Source organism: Oncorhynchus kisutch, linkage group LG17 (genome assembly GCF_002021735.2).
Source record: "Oncorhynchus kisutch isolate 150728-3 linkage group LG17, Okis_V2, whole genome shotgun sequence".
NCBI classification, from domain to species: Eukaryota; Metazoa; Chordata; class Actinopteri; order Salmoniformes; family Salmonidae; genus Oncorhynchus; species Oncorhynchus kisutch.
The window spans coordinates 65,024,878-65,043,743 of record NC_034190.2 but is presented as its reverse complement, the minus strand read 5'-3'; the positions used below and the strand labels follow the sequence as shown (position 1 = coordinate 65,043,743).

Below are 18,866 nucleotides of genomic sequence, written 5' to 3'. Positions count from 1 at the left end.
GTCCTACAATCTAAGCTAGATGCCCCGAATCTCACACAAATCATCAAGGAACCCACCAGGTACAACCCTAACTCTGTAAACAAGGGCACCCTCATAGACGTCATCCTGACCAACTGGCCCTCCAAATACACCTCCGCTGTCTTCAACCAGGATCTCAGCGATCACTGCCTCATTGCCTGTATCCGCTACGGAGCCGCAGTCAAACGACCACCCCTCATCACTGTCAAACGCTCCCTAAAACACTTCTGTGAGCAGGCCTTTCTAATCGACCTGGCCCGGGTATCCTGGAAGGACATTGACCTCATCCCGTCAGTTGAGGATGCCTGGTCATTCTTTAAAAGTAACTTCCTCACCATTTTAGATAAGCATGCTCCGTTCAAAAAATGCAGAACTAAGAACAGATACAGCCCTTGGTTCACCCCAGACCTGACTGCCCTCGACCAGCACAAAAACATCCTGTGGCGGACTGCAATAGCATCGAATAGTCCCCGTGATATGCAACTGTTCAGGGAAGTCCGGAACCAATACACACAGTCAGTCAGGAAAGCTAAGGCCAGCTTCTTCAGGCAGAAGTTTGCATCCTGTAGCTCCAACTCCAAAAAGTTCTGGGACACTGTGAAGTCCATGGAGAACAAGAGCACCTCCTCCCAGCTGCCCACTGCACTGAGGCTAGGTAACACGGTCACCACTGATAAATCCATGATTATCGAAAACTTCAATAAGCATTTCTCAACGGCTGGCCATGCCTTCCGCCTGGCTACTTCAACCTCGGCCAACAGCTCCGCCCCCCCCGCAGCTCCTCGCCCAAGCCTCTCCAGGTTCTCCTTTACCCAAATCCAGATAGCAGATGTTCTGAAAGAGCTGCAAAACCTGGACCCGTACAAATCAGCTGGGCTTGACATTCTGGACCCTCTATTTCTGAAACTATCTGCCACCATTGTCGCAACCCCTATTACCAGCCTGTTCAACCTCTCTTTCATCTCGTCTGAGATCCCCAAGGATTGGAAAGCTGCCGCAGTCATCCCCCTCTTCAAAGGGGGAGACACCCTGGACCCAAACTGTTACAGACCTATATCCATCCTGCCCTGCCTATCTAAGGTCTTCGAAAGCCAAGTCAACAAACAGGTCACTGACCATCTCGAATCCCACCGTACCTTCTCCGCTGTGCAATCTGGTTTCCGAGCCGGTCATGGGTGCACCTCAGCCACACTCAAGGTACTAAACGATATCATAACCGCCATCGATAAAAGACAGTACTGTGCAGCCGTCTTCATCGACCTTGCCAAGGCTTTCGACTCTGTCAATCACCATATTCTTATCGGCAGACTCAGTAGCCTCGGTTTTTCGGATGACTGCCTTGCCTGGTTCACCAATTACTTTGCAGACAGAGTTCAGTGTGTCAAATCGGAGGGCATGCTGTCCGGTCCTCTGGCAGTCTCTATGGGGGTGCCACAGGGTTCAATTCTCGGGCCGACTCTTTTCTCTGTGTATATCAATGATGTTGCTCTTGCTGCGGGCGATTCCCTGATCCACCTCTACGCAGACGACACCATTCTATATACTTTCGGCCCGTCTTTGGACACTGTGCTATCTAACCTCCAAACAAGCTTCAATGCCATACAACACTCCTTCCGTGGCCTCCAACTGCTCTTAAACGCTAGTAAAACCAAATGCATGCTTTTCAACCGGTCGCTGCCTGCACCTGCATGCCCGACTAGCATCACCACCCTGGATGGTTCCGACCTAGAATATGTGGACGTCTATAAGTACCTAGGTGTCTGGCTAGACTGCAAACTCTCCTTCCAGACTCATATCAAACATCTCCAATCGAAAACCAAATCAAGAGTCGGCTTTCTATTCCGCAACAAAGCCTCCTTCACTCAAGCCGCCAAGCTTACCCTAGTAAAACTGACTATCCTACCGATCCTCGACTTCGGCGATGTCATCTACAAAATGGCTTCCAACACTCTACTCAGCAAACTGGATGCAGTCTATCACAGTGCCATCCGTTTTGTCACTAAAGCACCTTATACCACCCACCACTGCGACTTGTATGCTCTAGTCGGCTGGCCCTCGCTACATATTCGTCGCCAGACCCACTGGCTCCAGGTCATCTACAAGTCTATGCTAGGTAAAGCTCCGCCTTATCTCAGCTCACTGGTCACGATGGCAACACCCATCCGTAGCACGCGCTCCAGCAGGTGTATCTCACTGATCATGCCTAAAGCCAACACCTCATTTGGCCGCCTTTCGTTCCAGTACTCTGCTGCCTGTGACTGGAACGAATTGCAAAAAATCGCTGAAGCTGGAGACTTTTATCTCCCAACTTCAAACATCAGCTATCTGAGCAGCTAACCGATCGCTGCAGCTGTACATAGTCTATTGGTAAATAGCCCACCCTTTTCACCTACCTCATCCCCATACTGTTTTTATTTATTTACTTTTCTGCTCTTCTGCACACCAATATCTCTACCTGTACATGACCATCTGATCATTTATCACTCCAGTGTTAATCTGCAAAATTGTAATTATTTGCCTACCTCCTCATGCCTTTTGCACACATTGTATATAGACCCCCCCTTTGTTTTCTACTGTGTTATTGACTTGTTAATTGTTTACTCCATGTGTAACTCTTTGTTGTATGCTCACACTGCTATGCTTTATCTTGGCCAGGTCGCAGTTGCAAATGAGAACTTGTTCTCAACTAGCCTACCTGGTTAAATAAAGGTGAAATACATTTTTTTTTTTTTAAACGTACATATTTTGTCTTGCCCATGAATGACACATACACAATCCATGTCTCAATTGTCTCAAGGCTTAAAAATCCTTCTTTAACCTGTCTTCTCCCCTTCATGTACACGGGTTGAAGTGGATTTAACAGGTGACATCAATGAGGGAACATAGCTTTCACCTGGATTCACCTGGTTAGTCTATGCCATGGAAAGAGTAGGTGGTTTAATATTTGTACACTCAGTGTATATCAATATGCAAACTAGACCAATATCAGATCTATGCTTGTCCTAACGTCATCACCACCACATGTCCTTAAAGATCAAAGCCATGTTCACTATTCAGACTGTATATTTGTCTTGGACGGAACTGTTATCAATGGTTTCAACCACTCAACCACTGCAGAGATTATGATCTCCCTCCTTTCACTCAGCTGCTCTGTAACAACATGTACAGTGGTATTGGAGCACCACTTCTCAGGCAGGTCGTATCCCAATATCCATTCTCAGAGTGGTAAAGCACAGCTAAATTGATTGTCTACTCTACACTCATGTAGATCAATGACGCTGACAGGCTTCCATGACGACCGTGATGTATTGATTAGGAAGAAGAAAAGGACAGCAAAGAGAAAAACATACACAACAGCAGCAAATATCTTAAGAGATGTAAATGTAATTTCATACCCCCATTTGAATATGTGACCTGGAGCTATATTGAGTAAATAATAAAGAAAAAGTATTCTGAGTGCCAAATAGATATGCCAAAACCCCTGAATCCCTAATACCTTGGCAAACTGAAAGGGACTTTGACTGCAGTACGCTTCAAGGCACATATCAACTCTGTGAGTAGATAACAATACTGTAATAGCACAACAAATACCACGGCTGTCTAGACAAATGAATGCTCACAGCCAGCACCTAAGAATGAATGTGATGAGATGTGTGCCAAAGTGGGAAAGGACTGGCCATGGTCCAGGATGATCACAGAGAATAGAATGTTGTCTCCACAATAGTTGCATTCTTCTTCTATGGTGTTCTTAAGGTGGTCCAAGCCCAGAAAGCTGAGCAGGAAGAAAAGCACCATTTAAACAGATATTTTCATGTGGCTTCATATGTGGTTACCAGGAACCATTACCAAGAGATCACAAGAGATGTCGGTATTTGACATCTTCATTAATTGTACAGCTTTGACTTTCACAGGTGAATGCCTGCAATATTTGCTAAGAAAAGCAGTGCAAATCTATTAACATCGTCACCTTCCACGACAGAGAATGTATGAGGACCAGACAGATTTAATGATTTACAACTAGAGGATAACAAAATGAGGAATAGGAGCCCCATTAAATAGAGCTTGTGCATGCCTGTAACACACACACACAGTCATAGCCTATGGCAGACGGTGGAATCAGACATGACTAATTAATTTAGTATAAAGGAAAGAAAAGGAAGACAAAGCAAACAAAGAAGAGGAGGGATAAAAGCAAAGGGGGGGGGGGCTCTGGCCTTCCTTCCATCCCATTCTTTGTGGAAGACACACCACTTCTAGGCCTCCCTCCCTCGCTCCACTTGGGCCTCATTTTGCTGAGTCGCTCCCTCCAGGCCAGGGCTGGTTGGTTCCCACATTGTGGCTCAGGGCTGAGGGCTGCTGCCTCTGGCTCCCTCCCTGGCTGCAGCAGGAGCTCTGCCTTCCAGAGAGACCCTCGGGCCCAGGAGCAAAGGTTACACCAACACAGCCAACGCTCTGCACCGCACCACAGCATGTCAGGACCTCACCAACGGTTGCCTTGGCGCTGTATTAGCTAGCCAGGAACTTCCGACTTGAGGTTAGCTCAAAAGCTCAGTGATTTGCCTTGTCCGAGGCCCTTCACTATTTTCCTTTTTCCTTTCTCGCTCACTTTCTCTCTCTCCACCAGCACCTCTAACCAGTCTAATTTCCCTTCTTCATCTTCCTCTTTTTCTACCTGTTCTTCACCATATCCTCCACAATATTCCTTAGTTCATTTGATGAAGGACAAAGGGGCTTGTCACCAACATCTTTGTTGAATCAATATTGACCTGACAAATTGTACCTTTTATTGTTCCAGTATCTGTCTCTCTCTCTTTCTCATCTCTCCTCTCTCCTCTCGATCTCATCTGTCTCTCTCCCATCTCTCCTCTCTCCTCTCGATCTCATCTCTCTCTCTCTTTCTCATCTCTCATCTGTCTCTCTCTTTCTCATCTCTCCTCTCGATCTCATTTCTCTCCCTCTCTCTCTTTCTTTCTCTCCTCTCGATCTCATCTCTCTCTCCCTCTATCTCTTTCTTTCTCTCCTCTCTCCTCTCGATCTCATCTCTCTCTCACTCCCTCAATATTTCTCCCTCTCTCATCTCATCTCATCATTTCATCTCCCCTTCTCCATCTCATCTCTCCATCTTATAGATGTCTAAAGATAAAAAGCCATACAAATATTACTAACTGCACATTATTCATAGACTATCCTCCCACTCTTAAGACTGCTGTATTCACAGAGTCCATTCTCTGCCAGGCTATGTCACTTAGGCTACAAACAGGAGCATGCCATTACTGAGTGATAACACTGTTCCGGTAACATTCCACATGACAAGCAAGTGTGTAATCGATGTTGTGGGAAATTAAGTTAGAAAAAAGTCGTTATAATTGCAAAATGTAAATATTCGGTTTTCTCACAAGTGGGGGCCGACCACCCAGGATGCTAAATAGTCGTCCCCCCCCCCCCCACACACACACACACAACACACACACACACTCCTTGCCTGACTGGCCGAGGGATGTCTTTTTGTGTCTATCTGTGTGTGAAACATAACCAAACATAATCAAAGCTGCTGAGGCTTGCACACACACACTGTGCTCTGTCCCTGGCATATATAGATCTGGTTGCTACAGATTGACATGAGTAAGCATATTCGTATTATCCTTATTATTTAAAGAGAGAAACAGACAGAAGAGGAGAAATAGTAAATAGGTACGAAAACAGCACCTATTTCAGCCCTTTTATTGTGTGGATGGATGACTTATAACTGCAAGTAAAGTGTTGTCCTGTGATCTGCATCGTGCTCGCATTTTCATTGACTTTCATTACCCTAATCCTCATAATCATCAACATCTTTAGTCTGAGTGCTTAATGAGGATTTGGAGTTTTTCACCTTATAGCCTTGAGGCACTATCTGTGTATGAATCAAACAGAGGAGGCAGGACATGAAAGCATCCTGGGTGCAGTACTGTAGCCTAGCTCAGTGGAGGCTTTGACAGAGAGACTAGGGAGAGCCCTGCTGCTCCATGTGAGTGTTACAGAGGATTTTCAAATACTTGGCTTGGTAGTGATAAATACATCTTGATGGTCTCTCTCTTTCATTAACAACTATTCTGTTCTTGAAGTTCTCAACAAACCTGTTCTGTTCACACTGTTGTTGTTTGAAGTGTCGCCAGTTTATCTCCATGGTGAGAGAATGGGAGTGTCAGGGGGATTTAAACATTGATTAACGGTTTTGGATCAGACCTATAAAACAGGTTAATTTGCCACTTTTGTGCCAGTCTCAGAAAAGTGCAGCAGTAGCTTAACCATCATGGGGAGACAAATATAGTCTGGGCATGCAACAGAATAAATGATTTCCTGATCTCAGGACACATGCCAGTGCAAAACAATATTTAAACAGAGTGGAATTTCCTAGGTACTTAATACATAAACACATTTTACATCAGCCTTCTAAAAGAGTTTTCAATGTGCTTACCAGTGTGCCTGTCCATTAAATAGAATATAATGCAGTTAGGATTAATGAGGCATACTTTGGTTTTTTATATTTTATTGTTGAGATGCTGAATTTATTGGTGTGTGTGTGTAATCTTTAAAACATGAACTAATTTGTAACTCAATGGTCAGGCATTAGCTTACAAATTCACAATGCACAGCGGATTGAGGTAATGAAATCTGCACTAAATAACCATAGCTGCTCCCCAGGGTCTGAAAGATAAAGCCTGGAGAAATAAAGGTATTTTGATGGGAAAACTTACCTTGAGTGGATTTGCCTCCTGAAGCGCGAGCTGGCTGTTGGACAAAGGCAAGCAGACAGAAACCGACTAATCCAATGCTAGCGCGCATTATAATGTGCAAATGCATGGCTATTTTATACTGTAGTTGGACTGTTATAGTTAAACACCTACTTTACAAGGCTTAACACGCACAAACGGACGGTATTTTTTTTTATAAGAAAAACGTGTTCTACCTTTAAAAATATATTGTGGTACTATGTCCTTTCCTTTGTGTCTGCTTATTGTGTTTCAAGTGATCGGGTTTTGCGGAATGCCCGACAATGTGCAGCAATAGAGAAGCGGTGTTCTGTGATCCTGTTCGACCCAGACCAATTTCAATATAAGAGAGAGGCAGAGGGACGTTTGAGAGAGATGGAGTGAGGCAGAGAGGAGGAAAGGGGTGGAGAGACGAGGATCCGCGCATTGCTCCTGCTCTCGCTCTCCCACACGCGCACTCGCTCTTTCTCCAACTACTTGCAAGTATTTATTTTTCTGCAGGAATTTACAATCAGCTGCTGGTTGGAACGAAGTCGCGGGTTGTCATGGAGGAGAAAGGTCAAACTCTGGGTGCAATCTATGGACCGCGCGCCACACCACAACCAACTTGGACACTTTCCCCACAGACAAGGAAAAAGAGCGGTGCGGAAGAAAAAAAATGAAAACCTGCAACTGACACATACAATGACAAATATAAGGAGTTGTGTCGATAGCACCCGATGCACAATGACCGCGAACAGGTTGTAGTCTCGGCGTGTGCTACGCGAGCTTTCGTGTACACTCTATCTCCCATGATTGCTTCTCATACAAACTTATTGTTACCTATTTATGCCATCTCAAAAAAAAACAGGAGCAAATCGCAATCAAAAAGATCTAGAGAGCAATAAACACCATGACATGATCTGCTATTTAGCAATAGCCTGCAGGAGATTCAGTTTAATTATCACATCTTTGTCATATATTTATTCTGCTGGACTTACATGCTGGCTTTACATAAATGAAAAACACAAGTCTGACATTTTATATCATATTTTTGTATACATAGGCCTACTCCTTTTTCAAATGAGTTTGTAATTTGTCTGCACCACCACTTGAATTTGCCTATTGCTATACCCATGTGTAGGCTACAAAAGGCAGACACAGGAAAAGTATTACATTTCCCTGGCCACAACTCACAAATAGGTTTTCACATCTTCTAAAACCCAGCAATGGATATCTCCAAGCAGCCTGAATTTCACATCACCTGCCTGTTAACATCCCTCAAATGATACATTTCCTTTTTATTTACAGCAGGCCAAGCCTATACTGCTTGCCTCCTAGAGGATACGTGTCCCATTAATTAATATGTCTTTGTGTTGTGCAGCTAGTCTCTACCTCCTTGTCTCTTTTAAAGAATCAATAAAAGTTGAACAAAAGGAAATGCAAACAAGAATCAGCATGTTCCTGTTCTTTCATTGTGGCAGTGCATCATGGGTGCTTTTCAACTTGAGTTAAAAGAAGACTGGAGATTGGAACATGGAGATTAGATTCAGCACTGAATCAGTATTAGACAGAAGATATGCTTATTATATTTCATTTCCTCTAGGATTTAATCTGCTGTACTGATGCATTACACTTTAAGTTTACATTTGTTTTGAGAAAGATAATGCTGAATAATGATGTTCTCTAGCTCCCCTGTTTTATTTCTCTTTAATCAAAAATGCAATTAGGGTCTCGCATTAAAATTGATTTGGAGATTTAAAAAAAATCTATTTTCTACAGGCTTAGTAAGATAACGGAAACTTTTGATAGCAAACAATCTGATAAAAGCTCGCCCCTTAAAGATGGATATCTCTGTGGCTGATAAAATGACAACAGTTTTCAATTGTTCAAAGGTACATTAAGGTTTCTTTCTTATTCTTTTTTTTACCCAAGTTTAATCTTCGATTAAGTATTTGTTCTTTGTTTTTGTCTTGCAGGATGGAAGACACTTTCTGGCAATGCCTAATGCTCCATATTCATATTTGGGTGGTAAAATGAAGCCTGATCATATACTATTTTATGGACGTGCATCTAATTTTGAAGAAAAAAATTAAAATGGATGGTACTCCTCTGTTGTGAACCTTCATGTCGTGAATCTTAATGGTTTCCCTAGAGTTGTTTTTATAACCAGGAATAATCAGACAAGTATAAAAATGCCCTTTAAAAGAAATCCCTCTTGGCTTGTAACATACATCATTTGAAAGGATTCATAGTAATGACCATTCAGATCCAAATGATGAAGTCTGGCAGCCTGGCCTGTGTAATTATAATAACATCTGTCAGAAGAAATATGTAAATATCCATATCCCAAACCCCAAATCTCCAGGTAATTGTGAGCCCCTGTATAACCAAATGAGCTGAGAATCACTGGGGAGCCAGAGAAAGTCAGGCCACAGTGGCAGGGGGGCCTGAGCCTGGGAGCTGTAAGTGATGCATAGTTTTTCATATAGGTACAGCAGTAACACTTACTTCATTAATGGTAGAGGGGTGTGCATGGGCATCACTCTACACACAAACATACCTATTTTTACTTGAACAGACGCATAAGAGAAGCCCAGGTAATGTTTAATTTATGACCCTAGTTGTCATGAAAGGACTTCAGTTACACTGTGAATCCGGAGGAAAAGGAATGAGTGTGCCGGTAGGGTAAAGAAAGAGACTGGGAAAATACAGCTGCAGGCTGCAATACAGGCTTCTCCTATTAGATAAGCACACAGCCACACTATATAACCAAATAGCATCATATACTTCAGCAACGGGACTCACTCTACCATACCATTTTACATGTAGTAGTGCTTTCTTAAATTTACAGTAATGCTTGCTTACATTTTCCTACAACACTGATGTTGCAAACGCCATGCTCTAGCAATTGAGCCACACAGGACCAAGATGGTACATTACTCATTCCCCATCTTCTCCCTCCAAGCAACACAGCAGGGTATTTGGGCATTGACCATGCTAGCTCCACAGGGGATCAGATGGGGGGAGGTAAACTTAGAATCGATTGAGGGTTAGATGATTTGGAACCTTTGCATGAGTAGGAATGTCAAAACTGTGCTCCAAGGCTATGGGTGATTATCTCCCACATGTTTTGGTGGTGACCTATTTGAATGAGCTAAATAGGCTGGGTAAGAGCTGCATACTCAGTAGTGGCTTTACTGTACAGACTGCAGAGCATCTCCACGAATTCCCCTATGATCAACTAAGTTCCAGCCTGAGGCAGACCTTCCACACAGGTACAGTCAGAGGATGAGACCTGCCAATCTCCAACACAGGTACAGTCAGAGGATGAGACCTGCCAATCTCCAACACAGGTACAGTCAGATGACGAACGCCTGCCGCAAGAGCGACCAGGGATTATGGGAAAGTACCACGACCTGTGTCTAGCTATACGGCACAACGTGTATGCCTTTATCCCAGTCAGCATTTAACAAGGCCTACAGTAGATGAGGGTCATAGATTTCTGCTAGGTTTGTATCTTAACCAAGTAGAAAAGCTTACAGTAGAATGGCATGAAACTTTGCTCCTTTTGAAGAAACACGTTATTTGAAAATACATCTCTAAGGCGTTCATTCACTCCTCTCTGTCTGATCCCTAGAACTTAACCTTGACAAGCAAACCGATGAGAGAAAACACAAATGCAGAGATGGTGCAGAGATGCTTTGTTGAGTAAAAGTTTTCATACAAAACATTCAGACTAAGTGGCACAGGTCAAGATCAGTCCAAACATCTTTTTTTTTTACTCTGGAGAAAATAAATGATTCCTCTGAAAGAGATTTACAACCACGCCCCTCTGAGCTCTCTGGGTCACTCTCCCATATGAAAAAATACTGTAGGTGTCACGCCCTGATTTGTTTCACCTGTCCCTGTGATTGTCTCCACCGCCTCCAGGTGTCGCTTATTTTCCCCAGTGTATTTATCCCTGTGTTTCCTGTCTCTGTGTCACTTCGTCTTGTATGTTTTCCAAGTCAACCAGCGGTTTTCCCGTTCTCCTGCTTTTTGCTATTCTCCTTTTTTTGGTCCTCTGGGTTTTGACCCTTGCCTGTTTCTGGACTCTGTACCTGCCTGCCTGACCGTTCTACCTGCCTTGACCACAAGCCTGTCTGCCACTCTGTACCTCCTGGACTCTGATCTGGTTTTGACCTTTTGCCTGTCCACGACCATTCTCTTGCCTACTCCTTTTGGATTAATAAACATTGTAAGACTCCAACCATCTGCCTCCTGTGTCTTCATCTGGGTGTCGCCTTGTGTCATGATAATAGGATACTATGGTATAAATACTATAGTATTCACTGTAGTATACTGTAGTATTTACAGTTAACTATAGTATAAATACTGTAGTATGTACTATAGTAATTAATGTGCTGTTTTTGCAGAATGTAGGGGGTTTCTAGAGAGTTTTTCCTAACCACCGTGCTTCTACACCTGCATTGCTTGCTGTTTGGGGTTTTAGGCTGGGTTTCTGTACAGCACTTTGTGACATGAGCTGTTGTAAGAATGGCTTTATAAATACATTTGATTGATAGTATACTGCTGTATTTAGTGTAGTAGAGTTTTTGGAGAATGTAGTATAGTATCCTGCAGTATTTACTGTAGTGTTTTTGCAGACATTACTGTATTTACTGTGTTTTTTGTGTTTTACTATCTTTGACATGAAAGAGGAGGCTTCCTCCTTCAGAAAACCCACTGAAGAAATACTAAAACAGAACATTTCCATAACCTGTAGGTAGGATTGGAATCTGAACAGAAAGTTCAGCACTTCTGCTCTTTTCTAGGGAACACAATATGGTCTATACTTGGCTTGTAGGTTTCTCACTTAGGGGTGGGACAAATTGCAACATGGGGGAGGGGAATGGGCAGGGTATATGCAAATTATATACTGTAGTATTTACTATAGTTAAAAAAGTGTAGGGTTTTTGCAGACTGTAGTGTTTTTGCGGACTTTACTGTAGTATTTCATAGTTTTTTTTCCTTCCGGATAATACTGTAGTATTTACTGTAGTATTCAACAGTATACTACAACATTCTATAGTAAGTACTACACATGATAGAGGGATACTACAGTGTGTAGTATAGTATTCTACAGAAGCTTATACTACAGTTCATTATAGAATTCTACAGTAAGTACTGAAGTATTCTACAGTATACTGTAGTATTTTCTCAGGTGGGCAGGGTCAGCCAAGGTTTCACTTTTTGAGGCTGAAAAACAAATAGGTTTTTGTGACTCAGCTTTAAGACTTAATTTTAAACCTCCAGTGGAAGCAGGTTGAAGTTGATACAAGGCAAAATAAAACACAATTCAACAGTTCAACATTTATACTGTTAACTGGACGCATGCTGTTCATTTAAGTGGAGGCAATTCCTCTTATTAATGAGGTACAAATGACCAACATTTTGTACAAAATTAATTACTCAATGGCTTATGATAAATGGTATGGAATATGAAACACATTAAACACATAATATTGACATTACATTAGTGGACATTAGTCATTCATTCACAACTCATGTATTGCTCTGTGTAATCGCCAAAGAGAAAGCTGTTAAAAGTTATTATTTCCCTCTCGCAGCCTACAGACGGAGAATTCTAATGGCATTATATAAATATAATTCTAATGGTATTATATAAATATAATTCTAATGGCATTATATAAATATAATTCTAATGGTATTATATAAATATAATTCTTATGCTATTATTGAAATATAATTATAATGGCAATATATAAATATAATTCTGATTGTATAATATAAATATAATTATAATGGCATTATACACTGCTCAAAAAAATAAAGGGAACACTAAAATAACACATCCTAGATCTGAATGAATGAAATATTCTTATTAAATACTTTTTTCTTTACATAGTTGAATGTGCTGACAACAAAATCACACAAAAATTATCAATGGAAATCAAATTTATCAACCCATGGAGGTCTGGATTTGGAGTCACATTCAAAATTAAAGTGGAAAACCACACTACAGGCTGATCCAACTTTGATGTAATGTCCTTAAAACAAGTCAAAATGAGGCTCAGTAGTGTGTGTGGCCTCCACGTGCCTGTATGACCTCCCTACAACGCCTGGGCATGCTCCTGATGAGGTGGCGGATGGTCTCCTGAGGGATCTCCTACCAGACCTGGACTAAAGCATCCACCAACTCCTGGACAGTCTGTGGTGCAATGTGGCGTTGGTGGATGGAGCAAGACATGATGTCCTAGATGTGCTCAATTGGATTCAGGTCTGGGGAACGGGCGGGCCAGTCCATAGCATCAATGCCTTCCTCTTGCAGGAACTGCTGACACACTCCAGCCACATGAGGTCTAGCATTGTCTTGCATTAGGAGGAACCCAGGGCCAACCGCACCAGCATATGGTCTCACAAGGGGTCTGAGGATCTCATCTCGGTACCGAATGGCAGTCAGGCTACCTCTGGCGAACACATGGAGGGCTGTGCGGCTCCACAAAGAAATGCCACCCCACACCATGACTGACACACTGCAAACCGGTCACGCTGGAGGATGTTGCAGGCAGCAGAACGTTCTCCACGGCGTCTCCAGACTGTCACGTCTGTCACGTGCTCAGTGTGAACCTGCTTTCATCTGTGAAGAGCACAGGGCGCCAGTGGCGAATTTGCCAATCTTGGTGTTCTCTGGCAAGTGCCAAACGTCCTGCACGGTGTTGGGCTGTAAGCACAACCCCCACCTGTGGATGTCGGGCCCTCATACCACGCTCATGGAGTCTGTTTCTGACCGTTTGAGCAGACACATGCACATTTGTGGCCTGCTGGAGGTAATTTTGCAGGGCTCTGGCAGTGCTCCTCCTGCTCCTCCTTGCACAAAGGCTGAGGTAGCGGTCCTGCTGCTGGGTTGTTGCCCTCCTACGGCCTCCTCCACGTCTCCTGATGTACTGGCCTGTCTCCTGGTAGCGCCTCCATGCTCTGGACACTACGCTGACAGACACAGCAAACCTTCTTGCCACAGCTCGCATTGATGTGCCATCCTGGATGAGCTGCACTACCTGAGCCACTTGTGTGGGATGTAGACTCTGTCTCATGCTACCACTAGAGTTAAAGCACCGCCAGCATTCAAAAGTGACCAAAACATCAGCCAGGAAGCATAGGAACTGAGAAGTGGTCTGTGGTCACCACCTGCAGAACCACTCCTTTATTGGGGGTGTCTTGCTAATTGCCTATAATTTCCAGCTGTTGTCTATTCCATTTGCACAACAGCATGTGAAATGTATTGTCAATCAGTGTTGCTTCCTAAGTGGACAGTTTGATTTCACAGAAGTGTGATTGACTTGGAGTTACATTGTGTTGTTTAAGTTTTCCCTTTATTTTTTTGAGCAGTGTATAAATATAACTAATGGTATTATATAAATATAATTATAATGGCATTATATAAGTATAACTAATGGTATTATATAAATATAATGGCATTTTATATATATAATCCTGACAGTAACAGGGAGCATTCTTTCCTATGAGAGAGCAACGTTGCAGACTGTTTATCCTCCCGTAGCTTTTGTTTTTGGAGGACTGTGATCACATCACCTCATTCCTCGGCAACAATAGAAAATACATCAATAAATCCTCATTAAATCCGCACCATATGCAGCATAATCCTGTTTGAAACACTCTGAAGCAATTTGGTCATTATGAACATCTAACAGGGGGTTATGAAAGAGGATGACGGTAAAGCCCATCAATTTGTTTTGAAGTCTGTCTGTTCTGCCTGCCTGTTTGTTCTGCCTGTCTGAAATGATTTCAGATCAATGCTTGTCGGGTCATTATGATTACAACAGGCAGTTAAGTGCAACATCTGTTAAGTGAGTGAAGTGGTAAGCTGTAAGTAGGCCTGTGTAGCTGTGCACATGAAAATAAGGGCAACGCCAGCAGTCCTTCATAAAGTGGTCTGTAAACAGTACGTTGTCTTCTATCAGCACATGCCGTTACAGCCTCAATCATGACTGTGCATTACTGCATCCCTCTATAGTCTCGCTGTACCAGTCTGCATATACATCTGCTGTGAGGAGAGACTAGAGTCTGCATAGGTTTACAGACGACTGCCTACACAACTATTCATCAGAAACCATCCAGCACAAACCTGGACTGCCCTCTAGTGGCAGCATGGTGCTCACACAAGCTCTGAAGGTTGACCACCTGTTTCTGACCATGTTCAATATGAAAACGTTCTTTATTAACGTTGCAGACAGAAATACCAATAATAGAGCTGATGGGATTCCTTATTCTACATGTCAGAGATGCATGTTTGTTATAAATAGCATATTTCGATCATCATGTCACCATCATCAAGGCTGTATCACATTCGGCCGTGATTGGGAATCCCATAGGGCAAAATTGGCCCGGGTTTGTCCGGGGTAGGCTGCCATTGTATATAATAATTTGTTCTTAACTGACTTGCCTAGTTAAATAAAGGTTATATAAAATAAATCAAACATAATAATCATGTCACAGAGAAGCACAAAGCAGTCTTATTTCTGCATTTGCATCAATGATTCCCTTTAAAGATTGTTTAAGTTCAGCAGTTTAAGCAATAAAGTGTACAACCCTGTTTCTGTAAAAAGCTGAGGGATGGGGTTGGAGAAATGTAACCACTCTTACATTAATAGACAGAGTTCTGGATGCAAGGACTAACCATCCATGATATAACATGTGTAGTTTAACCATGTTTTGAGGCTATATCGTGTTTGTTTACATTTACTTCGTTTTCAAATATTGGAGGAAAACAAGCTTATATTTTGGGTTCTGATGGGGTACAACAGATGAAGTATGCTCATATGGCATTTACAAGTTATATTCTTCAAGAATCAATGGGTACATATCGTTAATTTATAAGTAAAACAATTATGTAGAAACCGCAGATTACCCCTTTATCTGGTCCTCCTGCTCTAGGCCTGAACAGTGAAGGGAGGAAGTGCCTTAGGCTGGGCTCTCATTGGCACAGAGACAGACAGTGCCCCGGCATACTGTCAGTTTGGCACGGACTCACTCATTCATTCCTGAAGCAACATGCACATCAAAGCTGCCCCACCTCTCAGTGAACGTGAGCCGAATTCCACAGAAAAAGTTGAACAAACCATACAACTCTATGCACAAGGACTACTTTGAACAATTTACACAACAAATTTCACAGAAACACATTTCCTGGAAGAACTGTGCAGTTGCAAAGTTTGGATACAGAATGACGGTCAAATCTCCCTCCGTTTTTTATGTGACCACGTTTTCCAAAAACTAAATATCTACTCCGAGTTAAGATTCAAAGATGTCTGCAGAAAGAATTGGATGTCAGCTACAGAAATGCATAATTATGGATATGAATATCGTTCTCTTCATGGTGATGTATCCCGAAGGGCGGCAGGTAGCCTAGCAGTTAGAGCATTTGGCCTGTAACCGAAAGGTCGCTGGTTTGAATACCCAAGCCGACAAGGTGTAAAATCTGTCGATGGGCCCTACAGCAAAGCACTTCCCCCTAATTTGCTCCAGGGTCATCCCGATACTATGGCTGACCCTGTAAAACAATCCATTTCATTGCACTTATCTGGTGTATGTGGCAATTAAACATATTTTAAAATATTATAACTAATTGGTAAGTTTACCTTTACTTGTTACTTCTTTTAACTTTTATTATCCTCTCTCCTCATGAGGGAGAGAAATTAGAAAATATATTAAAGATATGTGGGTTTTTAGTAACGGAATTACAAGTTACAAGGCAATGTTTCTTAAACTTTCTTAAACTAAATAATTTCTCCAAAACTAAATATGTGTTTATATTACACTGCTCGTGATAATATCACTGCTCTTTAATAAGCTTTATATATCAGACTCAAGGCCTTCGTCAGAGCTTTTGTGAGTAAAAAAAAGAAGAGCACCCTTATGTAGACATAGCTCCACCCACATCCGTACCATGCTTCAAATGGGTTTGGAGTCGATGGAGAATAAGTAAGTGTTACCAAATATAACAATGTGAATTTTATAAATATTCTACTAGTGTACATAAAACGTATTAAACATGTCCGTAAAACCACAATGAGGACATCGAACCACCAAGCAAGTTTTCACAAATCATTGGGTACAACGCAAGAAAAAGGTCAGAGTAATGTGAAATGGGGGCATTCATTCATGTGTTAACTAACCTCCAAACGAGCTTCAATGCCATACAACACTCCTTCCCTGGCCTCCAACTGCTCTTAAACGCTAGTAAAACCAAATGCATGCTTTTCAACCGTTCACTGCCCACACCCGCCCGCCCGACTAGCATCACCACCCTGGAGGGTTCTGACATAGAATATGTGGACAACTACAAATACCTAGGTGTCTGGCTAGACTGTAAACTCTCCTTCCAGACTCATATTAAACATCTCCAATCAAAAATCAAATCTAGAATCGGCTTTCTATTTCACAACAAAGCCTCCTTCACTCACGCCGCCAAACTTACCTTAGTAAAACTGACTATCCTACCGATCCTCGACTTCAGCGATGTCATCTACAAAACAACTTCCAATACTCTACTCAGCAAACTGTATGCAGTCTATCACAGTGCCATCTGTTTTGTTACCAAAGCCACTTATAGCACCCACCACTACAACCTGTATGCTCTAGTCGGCTGGCCCTCGCTACATATTTGTCGCCAGACCCACTAGCTCCAGGTCATCTGTAAGTCTATGCTAGGTAAAGCTCTGCCTTATCTCAGCTCACTGGTCACGATAACAACACCCACCCGTAGCACGTGCTCCAACAGGTATATCTCACTGGTCATCCCCAAAGCCAACACCTCCTTTGGCCGCCTTTCCTTCCAGTTCTCTGCTGCCAGTGACTAGAATGAATTACAAAAATCGCTGAAGCTTGAGAATTACATTTCCCTCACTAACTTTAAACATCAGCTATCTGAGCAGCTTTTTATCAATCCAGTGTTAATCTGCTAAATTGTAATTAATTAAATTGTAATTACTATGGCCTATTTATTGCCTTCCTCTTCACGTCATTTGCACACACTGTATATAGACTTTCTTTTTTTCCTATTGAGTTATTGACTCTATGCTTGTTTATTCCATGTGTAACTCTGTGTTGTTGTTTGTGTCGCACTTGCTTTGCTTTATCTTGGCCAGGTCGCAGTTGTAAATGAGAACTTGTTCTCAACTAACTTACCTGGTTAAATAAATGTGAAAAATAAATAAGTAATTAATGTTCACATTTACAACATAACATACATAACATAGCATTTCATCATTAAGACCTTTAGGAAAGAATGTCTGGAGGGTGAACATCCCAAAACATTCTCTTTTGCTCAGAGTATTATTTATATCGCCTCCCCTGCCTGATATCTTAACTTTCTTAATGCCACAAAATCTAAAAAGGTAGAAATGTCACATTTTTGGTCATTAAAATGTACTGCGATTGTATAATCCCTGTCATTTCTCCTGATTGAACTTTAATGTTCACTAATTCTCTGCTTGAAAGAACAAGAGGCTTTACCTACATACCACATGGACATTTAATCATGTAAATAACATGGGTGGTAGAGCACGTAATAATGTCATTAATTTGGAACTGTTTTCCTGTATGTGGGTGGCAGATATATTCACACTTCATCATGTTGTTACACTGTGCGCAACCTCTGCATTTATAGCTACCATTCGGAAGAGGGCATAAAAGAGCCTGGCTAATTGGCATGGACCAATTATTATTTATTTTTTTACCATATATTTGACCAGAAATCAAAGCCGTTGCTTATTCTACATTTTTAAGATGTAAAATGGCTGTATATATGTCACAATGTAAACAATAATAATGGACTCTTAGCTTTCATTTGACACACAATTTGACATGCTCCTATGAACTTTGTACTCATGGGTCAAAGTCACCCAGTAAAATACTACTTGAGTAAAAGTCTAAAAGTATTTGGTTTTAAATATACTTAAGTATTAAAAGTACATATAATTGCTAAAATATACTAAATTAAGTATCAAAAGTAAAAGTACAAGTATAAATCATTTCAAATTCCTTATATTAAGCAAAGCAGACGGCCACATTTTCTTGTTTTTATTTTTTATT

General features: G+C 41.9%; 1 protein-coding gene across 5 annotated transcripts in view; it reads right to left on the bottom strand.

The window, feature by feature from the left end:
* LOC109908106 (signal peptide, CUB and EGF-like domain-containing protein 3) overlaps positions 1-7,362 on the bottom strand; it is a 125,121-nt gene extending 117,759 nt beyond the window's left edge. For 4 of the 5 annotated variants that reach the window (XM_020506573.2, XM_020506575.2, XM_020506576.2 and 1 more), the window contains exon 1: positions 6,756-7,361. In XM_020506573.2, the coding sequence (XP_020362162.1) occupies positions 6,756-6,861 (106 nt within the window). In that variant the 5' untranslated portion in view covers positions 6,862-7,361. Of the gene's footprint in view, positions 1-6,755 lie in introns of all 5 variants that reach the window. The other variant, XM_020506574.2, reaches the window with a different exon arrangement.
* Between the last annotated feature and the right edge of the window lie 11,504 nt (positions 7,363-18,866).